This window comes from Rutilus rutilus (assembly GCF_951802725.1).
Source record: "Rutilus rutilus genome assembly, chromosome: 6".
In the NCBI taxonomy this organism is placed as follows: Eukaryota; Metazoa; Chordata; class Actinopteri; order Cypriniformes; family Leuciscidae; genus Rutilus; species Rutilus rutilus.
This window is the reverse complement of record NC_140214.1, coordinates 23,895,474-23,905,567: the sequence shown is the minus strand read 5'-3', so window position 1 is coordinate 23,905,567 and position 10,094 is coordinate 23,895,474. Positions and strand designations below refer to the sequence as shown.

The 10,094-nt window shown below is 36.3% G+C and overlaps 1 protein-coding gene across 1 annotated transcript; it reads right to left on the bottom strand.

Moving 5' to 3' along the window:
- Positions 1–439: 439 nt before the first annotated feature.
- Positions 440–10,094, bottom strand: aire (autoimmune regulator). The gene is made up of 13 exons (XM_084411547.1): positions 8,755–10,094; positions 8,435–8,609; positions 8,221–8,355; positions 4,378–4,443; positions 4,166–4,279; positions 3,875–4,014; positions 3,614–3,735; positions 2,698–2,764; positions 2,420–2,530; positions 1,814–1,935; positions 1,645–1,717; positions 1,483–1,566; positions 440–1,360 (listed from the first exon to the last, which is right to left on the bottom strand). The coding sequence occupies exons 1-13, from the start codon at positions 8,899–8,901 to the stop codon at positions 1,280–1,282; spliced, it is 1,437 nt and encodes a 478-aa protein (XP_084267673.1). The 5' UTR covers positions 8,902–10,094; the 3' UTR covers positions 440–1,279.

Here is a 10,094-nt window from a genome sequence, read left to right as displayed (position 1 = left end):
CTGACAGTGCTGGCTCTGGACCATGCATTCCATGGGATGTGTCAAAACCATTCTCTGAAGAGCACAGAAGGCCCACATAGGGGCACTTAGACACACACACACGCACGCACATGCAAGCATTCTTGTACATCTATCTTTGTGAGGACATTTATTGACACAGTGTAATCTCTAGCTCCTCACCCATCACAACTAAGTGCCTAACCTGAACCCTTAACCCTATACCCTTAACCTAATTATATCCTTGACCCAAGACATAGTCTTGACCATTAAACAGGCCTTTAAAAGGGTCTCAGAAAGTGAGGGCCGGCTAAAATGTCCTCACTTTACTCTCTTTTTGTCCTCACTTCGATGGTCTAAAACTCAAACCTGTCCTCACAAAGATAGTTGTACAAATACACACACACACACACACAGATATAGACGACAGTGATGCAGAGATGGGAACATGTTTTCCATGTTTGCTAGGTGGAAATCCATTTATTTATGCTTGAGCCATTGTCTCATATCTTGAGGTTATCACATGAATTTGAACATTACAGAACAATACATAATTCATCAAAATCCGGGTTTCATAATTATCTAGGCCAGGGGGTCTTCAACATTTTTCAGGCCAAGGACCTTTATAAAACTTATTCAGGGTAGTGAAAAAAAAATAAAAATTGAGGAGTGAAAAAAGGCTGTGAGAGACAGAAGTACGATGCGTGTTCAGTGTATTGTACTGTTGTTTAACAATACAACTACTGTTTAGCAGATGAAACATCTTTCTAAAAGTCTCTCTTTTGACAAAATCTCCTTGAAACAGAACGTTTTTTTTTCTTTGAAAATATGACGTATTTATATTTGTACAGCGCATACCATTGTAACATGCCATTGTAAGTCTATCCACCACAGCCTAATTTTCATCTGCGAAAAAATAAGTATGCTGTCTACCAAGACTAACATGTATTTACATACTTCATGACGCTTACAATGCAATGCCTTTATTATTGATGTACAGTACTTGAAATTAAAATTTTAATGTAAAGTTGAACATTATCTTCTTAATTTTAGCTTTGGTTGAAGTTAAATTTTGTATTGTATATATATTGTATTTGTTTTCACAAAAATTAGTTTGAGATCAAACTATAATTGGCAGACACCCTGTGGTAGCAACTAACTTTTGAGATCTAGACCCAAAACATTATTGAAACAATGTGTTCTATTATTCATGTCAGTCCATCTAACACCGAGGAGGAATGCTGAGATTTGGCCACAGCAGAGATGATTTCGACTCGCTGAATCACTGGAAATAGCCTTGAGACTCAGAAAGAGGACGTGAAATGTTGTGGAAAGCCCACTGCAGGATCCCATCTATAGGGCTCTGAATTCATCAAGACAAATATACTGTTAGGCATCTCATCTGGGGCTTCAGGTATATACAGTTTCCATTGCTCACTTGCATGTATTCATTTATTTTCATACTGTTAAGAAGCATGACTTCACCTCCACCATTATAGAGTCCATTTCATCTCTGTTGAACAGCTGCTCTGATGGTGTTAAGCCCTGATCACTCATGTGCTGACTCACCTGTGGGAATAAAAAATACGGATTACATCTGTTTAGGTTAGGAGACCCAAAAGTGTTATTCTAGTGTATATGAGATACCTGAAGACTCCTTGATGATGTTTCGATTTCAGGGCCCCAACACCTGGAGCAATTCCTACATCTTGTCTTTCCACTGAAGAGACAATTAGAGAAAGAGAGAGAGAGACTGAGCTTCAAAGCATGATAGAATTCACAGTTATTCTATAATAAATAACAATAAGATCAGTACTTTGAGAAGTTGCAGAGGGCATGATAACTCTGCAGGCACTGAGGGCAGGTGATCAGCTCTCCCTGGATGAGATGACAAATTCCACAAGCCATCCTGATCCCAACCATTTGGCCATCCGAAGACTAACAAAGATTAAATATAAAAATAGCTGAAATTGCCATCATCCCGTCAGAGATATATATGATTATAACAATTGGATTTATATGATTCAAATGATTGGAATGACATGAGGGTGTGTAAATAAGATCTTTCATTTTTTAGGCTGAATAACGATAGTAAATGTATTAGCGTCCACACCGAGATATGATAAAGCTCTGTTTATTACAAGAGTGCACTGCATTTTGTTGTCTGCCACTTTAAATGCTTGAGCTCTTTAAAGTCGGGTGGTTTCTGATTGGCTGGCAACGTTTTTATCGTTCATCAGCTTGAAAAAAATCATTCTGAAAGTGATTCCAATGATCATTATTGTTATAGTTGTGATGTGGACGTCCACAGTCTCATTGAATTAGAATGATTATTAAAACGTAATTGTTACAGTTATCATCCTTGGTGTGAAAAAGCCTTAAATGTCAGTGTATCTCTTATTGAGTCACTTGGGAGTGTTACCATGGGTGGAGCTGTGACTGTGGAGAGTGAAGTGGAGGACAGAGAGGAGAAGAAGGAGAAGTCCACAGCAGAGCTGGAGCTTGTCTCTGTCACTGGAGGGTGAACTGAAGGCTAAAAGAGCAGCAGAGAAGTTACTACTGCCATTAATAATAATCTCCCACCACTGCTCATCATATTGTACGTATATGTGTGACCGACTGTAATTCAAGTTCAGTTAGTTATTGCAAACGGGAAATTTTGTTTTCAGTCAATTTAATGGGAATCTTGTCACGTTTTACCGGCAATGGGTTGCATGTCTTGTCCTTCGCTCTGTTGCTTTGGCATAGCTGACAGCGCCATGTACCACTGAAAACAAACACATTTCTGAAACTAGTGAGAGATGCACATCTCAGTGGTTTCACACTATAATTATGATTATGATTTAATCAACATAAATTAGATGTGTGTTAGATTAGTTATTTAGGGTAAAAAATATTTCTTATTTTTATGTTTCATTTGAATTTTTTTATTAAGTTAGGTTATTGTAATATATGATTAATATGATACTATTAATATTAATTGTATCAATAATAATATATTTCAATAATAGATACATCATCCTTAAAATTACATAACATTTTAAGGATTTATTCATACTATTTCAGATTTATTATTAACATTAATTGTATCAATAATAATAATATATTCACTAATACATTTTAAGTCATCCTCTAGCTCTTTTTGGAAGTTTGCTGAGGCCCACTAGTGGGCTCTGGCCCCCTGGGGGCCTGTTCACTTTTAAACCTGGAAATAAACAGTTTTAAGAATTTCGTGACATTTAAAAATAAGAAACATAATAAAAATAATAATAAAAATAATCAGATTCTACACTATTTTGGGTTAATTATCAGGTAAGTCAATTTGTGACATCGAAAGTTCATTTAAAATTTGTGACATGAAATTCATTGAAACATGATTTTTATGCTAATACTATCATTTGCAATTATAAAATGCATCAAGTTAGACATTTTCACTAGTGCTTTTAGACTGTTGGATCGTATTTATTGTACACAGTCTCATATTTGAGGTTTTTTTTTTTTTTTTTTCATGCAGTTTCTCAACACTGTTTTAAACTTGACAGATAAAGACTAATGATGAGGTCAGCTCTAGGTTTGGTAGGGTCAGTGGCCTGTGTATCACATGACTGCTCTGTACCTGGGTATGGAGGCGAGGGGCGGCACCAGGCAGGTGAGGTGGAAGGCGCGAGGACACCCATCACAGCAGATGAGCTCCCCACCATCTTTACACACTGCACACTCATCATCATTATGCTCCACCTGAACATATGCATCATAAACGTGAAACATAGTGAATTACCTACTGTACCCGGTTAACACAATGACAACTTATGCCTGAATAATATTTTTCATGTACGCTTTTTGTATCTGTACTTTTCCATGAATCTTGGTCACCTACATCCATGACTCTGGTGCTTGGCTCTCCCTGCTGGTGACTATAGTTTTGTGCAGTTTGTGCCTTGTGCACTCCAGCTGTCTCATCCAGTTTACCAGAAGAGTAGAATTCTCCTCCAACCTTGATGCATTTTTTGGCACCTCCTGCAGGAAAGTGCAAATGAGACATCTGTGCTGCCAAAGTGTTTACACTGCAAGGTTACACTATCAAAACACATGCTAAGAGCTAGCATTAGTGAATTAAAGGCTTTCATTACAGTCTGGCAATAGTGTGTAGTCAGTGTGCTGAGCTCACCAGACTCAATGACTTGCTGGATCAGAATCCCCTCTACTGTCCCGCAGCCAGTGGGATGCTCACTGGCAGATACAGCCACGGCCCTCTGGACTGAGGTAGACACAGCCTGGACCCCTGCGTTTTGAGTCATATTTATTCATGCACAATCTCATTCATCTACTATAATATTTAGTCATCTAATGATACATTTTCCTCAAGCATCAAGTGCTTACCGTTTCCCACTGAGACCTGAGAAAGTGCTGCACCATCTGTCTTCCTCATTGGCTTGTCTTTGCTTCCTGGAACAGTAGAGATATTAAGTTATCAGGACTGGCGTGTTTGAAACCAGAAGCATCAAATTATACCCATTCAAACTCACATCTGGCATGTGTCAGATTTATTGGTTGCGTTAAAGTCATGTTGGAAAGAAAAAATGCAAGGTGGGATTTTGTCCCTTGAGAATTGAAAATGAAAAAATGACTGCACAGGAAATGAATGGGAGACGAATTTCACCTACTGAAAACTTTTGGTACTGCGGCCAAATAAAATCTTACAGAACGCTCATTTTTTGAGATATCAGGCAAAAAATTTTAACTCAACTTGTTTAGATTTATGGCTTTGATTTTCTCACAGTTTTAGAGTAAAACATGTATTTGAAAATATATATTTCATATAAAAATATAAAATAGTATTTTTGCACATTTTTCATAACAATAAACATAAAATTCTGTAACTTTTTTTACGTTCACTTTTTAAAACTTCAGCAACTTTTCATTTTCCGTCGGTCTTAGTACATGATGTAACTACAGAAGAGTCAAGTTTTAAATAGGAAAAATATCGAAACTCTTTGGTCATTTTTTGAGAGAGATGCTAATGGTCTTGTCCGATTCAATGATCTATGCTAAGCTATGCTAAAAGTGGTACCGCCAGACCCGGAGTTCGGCTGAATGGATTCGAAAACGGTAAAACTCAACTGTTTAACTCTGGGGGAGTTGTAAAATAAGCCTATTTCCCAAAAAAAGTGGAGTATCCCTTTAAGTCAGTGCTCTAAAGCATTCAAGATTTAAGACAGTTTAAGTTGGAAATTAAATTTTCAGGTCTATGCTCAAAAAGTGAATAAATGGATTATAAATACAGCGAAAATATAATTTAGTACCACAAAATCCCCTAAAAATACAAAATATTAAATAAAAAAACATTATCAAACTAAAATATAGTAAGGCATTGGTGAAATTATCAGTGAAACACAATCGGCTTTTATCAAAGGGCAAAGTATTCACAGTCATATTAGATTAGTCCTTGATGTGCTTGATTATAATCCTTGATTAGCTTGATTATCTAATACCTCAGACAAGCTTACTTCTATTTCTAGACTTTTTCAAGGCGTTTGACACTCTTGAACACCCTTTTTTGTTTAAATCTTTAGAAATCTTTGGCTTTGGTCCTTTATTTCAGTCATTTCTATGTTCTATAATGATATTTTCAGTAGTGTTTCCCTTAATTTAGGTTCATCACCCAGAATCCAAATTAAACGAGGAATCCGTCAGGGACGCCCTATTTCACCATTACTTTTTAATCTTGCAGTTGAATTAATGTCTTTGTTCATAAAACATTTTGAGGACATTGTAGGCATAGACATTCTTGGTAGGACCTTTACTATTTGCCAATTTTCAGACGACACTCTTTTATTACTTAAAAATAAATAGGTGCTTCCATTAGTTATTGATAAAATCTTTTCTAAGGCATCAGGCCTGACCCTAAACTTTAAAAAAGTGTGAATTAATGGCTATCCATAATTGTGATTTAGAAGATATAGAGGGCATTCCAGTGAAAAATGAGGTTAAGTACCTAGGGGTTATGATTACCAAAAATGTTGTTAATAGAGAACTTTCAAATTTTAACTCTAAAACAGAAAGTATGAAAAAGTCTTTAAATCACTGGTTATCTCGAGACTTATCTATATTGGGTAGAATCCTCTTGACTAAAATTGAGGGAATATCTAAACTTATCTATCTATCCCATGCTTTGTATACTACCCCAAAAGTAGTTAAATCGGTTAATTCAATTTTATTTAAATTTATATGGAAAAATAAAACACATTATTTACGTAAATTTCATATGGTCAAAGAGTACGAATATGGAGGCTTGACAGCCATTGATTTTGAATCTCTTCTTGGTACATTCCGAATTAAGTGGCTGAAAGTGTTTAACAAAGTCACACTCAATATGGTACCATATTCCAAATCACATTTTTAAAAATATTGGCGGCCTTGAATTTGTGTTAAGGTGTGATCTTGATCTCTGTAAAATTCCTTTGAAGTTATCCAATTTTCATAAACAAGTACTGCTTTTTTTGGAAAATTATATTTACCCATAACTTCTCTCCTCACAACTGCACTCTTTGGAAAAATAGGGCTGTAGTTATTAATAGAAAATCTCTGTTCAAAAGTGATTGGTATAGTAAAGGCATTTTTATTTATTTATGATTTATTAGATGATAATGGGTATTTCTTGTGTCATAATTATTTCATTAACAAATATAGAGTTAGAATTACAATGAAAGGTTATGATAAGGTATGCAATGCTATACCCACTGGATTGTTAAGAATAATCCACAGCTGTTTTTCTGATCCTTTATCTAGACCTGTTGTTTCTTGTTTCTCTTCCCTCTTTAAAAATATGTAATATAGACTTCTTAGACAGTAAGTGCAAAAACAAACTTATATACAAAGAACATAAACGTATTATCACTGGTGATTATCAGTGATATTTTCTGGGAGATGTCGATACCTCAGTAAGGGATAAAGCTTTTACTTGTTATATGGCATACCCAGTTGCTCCAAAGGTCAAGGAGACTCATTACAAAATTATGTTTAAGATTTACCCAGTTAATGATTTAACAATTTCATTTTGAGGTGGATCATTGTGGCTTATGTTCTTCTCCTGAAACGCTTTACGCTTGATCACCTATTGTGAGGTTACTTCTAAATTTTGGTTTGATATACATAGCTGGTTGTTAGTAAAAATGGAAACAATTCCTCATATAACCCAACAAGATGTGCTCTTTTTTAAGTGTGATTTAAATTCACCCTTCTTTGCTGTTGTAAATTTTGTTTTATTGATGGGTAAATTTAATATTCATACTTGTAAATGGAAAAAAATGTAAGCCCTCCTTTAATATATTTATATGTGATTTTGTTCAAATGTTTCAGTTTGTAATAAATGTAATATTTTTCTTTGATGTCTATATCAGCTACCTGTTTGTCTTCATACTTGCTCCTCTTTCTCTTTCTCTTTTTTTTCTCATTTCTTCTCAAATTCAAACTGTGTAGTCTCAATGGAAGTGTCTTACTTTGTTGATTGTTCCCTGTCTTGTGTACATTCTGCATCGTTTCGAACGCAAAACAAGAACCGAGGTTTTGCTTGCGCGCGTCTGTCCCATAGACTGTAAAAAATAGGTCTGTCCACATTGTTTTCTGTTACAAAAGACTGATTCGTCACTTAGTCTAGTTTTAAATGTTAGCCTTACGTGAACATTTAAGTTTTGCTCGGCCAAACGGGAAGTTTTTGAGTAGCAAGCAGCGTGACAACAGGGAATCTGCATCAAACGCGAACCAAATTTTTTGCTGAAGGACTACAAAGAACAGCCTCTGATTCACAGAACAGAGATCAGGTGCAGTTTACCCTTACAGTGAACAAAGCTGCTGATTTAAATCCATATGTCTAGACAACATTCATAATTCAATAGTAGGCTACTAACAGTTCACAACATCACCGTAAGTGACAACGTAAAATTGACTGGTTAATTGATTCGAACGTCATGAATCGCACTTCTCAACATTATTGGGCCTGTAAGTAGTAGTAGCCTAATAACAGTGAAAACGGAAGCAGGTTTTATAATAAATAATAATCGATTGCAATTTTGTTTGGTTAATCCATTAAACTAAACGAAAATTGCACTGACTATCAAATTACACAGTTGTAGGAAGAAGTGCCAGGAATGACACCCCTCGTTGCACCATTTTGGTATGACCTGAACCTGAGTGATAAGTTCCTGTGTGTGCCGTGTCCATTACCTGAGCTGGAGGTTATGGCTTTCTTGGTGTGGTGATGGGACCGATGGCTCAGGTGTTTTTCGGCCACCGGTCTCTTTCTGCCTGACTGGCTGCGGACCCAGCGTGTCCCAGTGTGTCTGGCCACCTGCTTTAACCCTGCCAAATGAGATTATCATCACTTAAACAGTCATTATCCTCCAACACAGTTATTGTTTGCCAGGCCTGTGCACTGTACCTTTGGGGAGGTTCATAAATAGGGTTTCCAGTTTTGGGTAACAATCCTTATTGTACTCTTTACAGAGATTGCTCCAGAAGGCCTGGAGGACAGTAGCGTCTTGGTCCAGTAGCAAAGTGAGCAGTGAGTAGACAGCTTTGTGGATCCCATCCTTTTTCTTTCGCTCTAAAGTCTCCTTATAAGTCGGTGATAGTATTAGTTTGTTGTTTTAGCATTTCAGGAACTAACTACGACTGTACAAACATCTGATTAAAACATGAAGACATTCTTCACACTATGCATGCTGACTTGAAATAGTGCTTTTGTATGAAAATGTTCACCCTCAGGATCTGTTCAGAGATGATGTCTTGATCCGCCAGCCCATACAGCAGTGGGAAAGGATCGTGGATTGCCATGGCGATCTCAGTCCTACATGCTCGTAGCTGTGAGCGCAGGTCAGACTCTCCGTAACCTTCCACCCTAGACATGCTTGCACATGTGGAGTCCTGTAGTATAGACCACAACTAAACTCACACTGAACTTCTGGTCCTGATGTTCTGAGAGCACTAAATATTTGGATATTAATTTGAATCGATTCAGTTATGTTTTATCACATACATGGAGAGAAGGGAACCCGTTACATATTATAAATTGAAGTGTTGTATTTAAACTGACCAATAATTAATTCTAATACAGTTGGTTATCTTATTTTAAAATGTCCTTGTTACAGTGTAAGTATACATTTAAATACTGAGTAATATTACTTAGTACATAATTAGGATTAGGGTTTGGTTTAGGATTATTTGCTTGTAATTATGCATAATTCACTAGAGTAATTACATGTAAGGTGTGTAAGTAACAGGGACACTGTAAAATAAAGTGTTACCATACATTTTTAATGTGCAGAGAAGATTGAAGTAAACTTAAATTAATAAATGTTGTATTTTGGTTTAACCTTTTTATTTTTCTCAACAAAAAAAAAAAAGAGATTAAACAGTAATTGTGAATACTGCTGCAGACCCGAGAGTCACAGACCCGTATCTTAAATAATTAAAAACTATCAGTCATCATTCAACCTTTAGAAATAATGGTACATATCGATTTTTTTTTGCCTGACATTAAACACACTAAAAATGAACATAGTACTTACAACAGATGCTGGCGATGAGGACTAGAGATACCTGTAATCTCCTAGCTGCTTTCCTTTTATTTGGTGTCAGTGATTGACGTGCCTTATTTCTGGTGGATAAATGGCTCTTGTGCTCTTGGCCTCTAGGGGCCATTGATTCATAAGACCTTTAGTCCTGCTGTGATAAGTGGTGACATTGAATTTCTATTTACAGTTAAAACACTAACTCGCACCTTGTAGGTTGTATAAAAATACCTGACCCTCATTTGTTCGCATTTATGCTCATTTGTGCGGTATGGCTTGGAAAGTCCACAGTTGGGCAAGAAACGATTTCTCAATCATGTGAGCCATCTACTTTTAGTCACCTGTCTCTCCTGAGGACTATAGTTTCCATGCCATGGGGAATCCCAGTCTCTGTGCATCTCAATAAATGTACTGGATGTGGATTAGCCATTAAAGGGATAGTTCACCCAAAAATGAAAATTCTGACATGATTTACTCACCCTCTTTCTTCTGCTGAACACAAAAGAAGATATAATGAAGAATGTTTGT

Bases quoted from the DNA above. Each gene is read 5' to 3' on its own strand.
- aire (XM_084411547.1), bottom strand. From the start codon at position 8,901: ATGTCTAGGGTGGAAGGTTACGGAGAGTCTGACCTGCGCTCACAGCTA. The intron at 3,736-3,874 runs GTAGGTGACCAA...GCATATGTTCAG, and splicing joins CAAGCACCAGAGTCATGGAT to GTGGAGCATAATGATGATGA. The intron at 2,765-3,613 runs GTACAGAGCAGT...GTTTGTTTTCAG, and splicing joins CCCCTCGCCTCCATACCCAG to TGGTACATGGCGCTGTCAGC.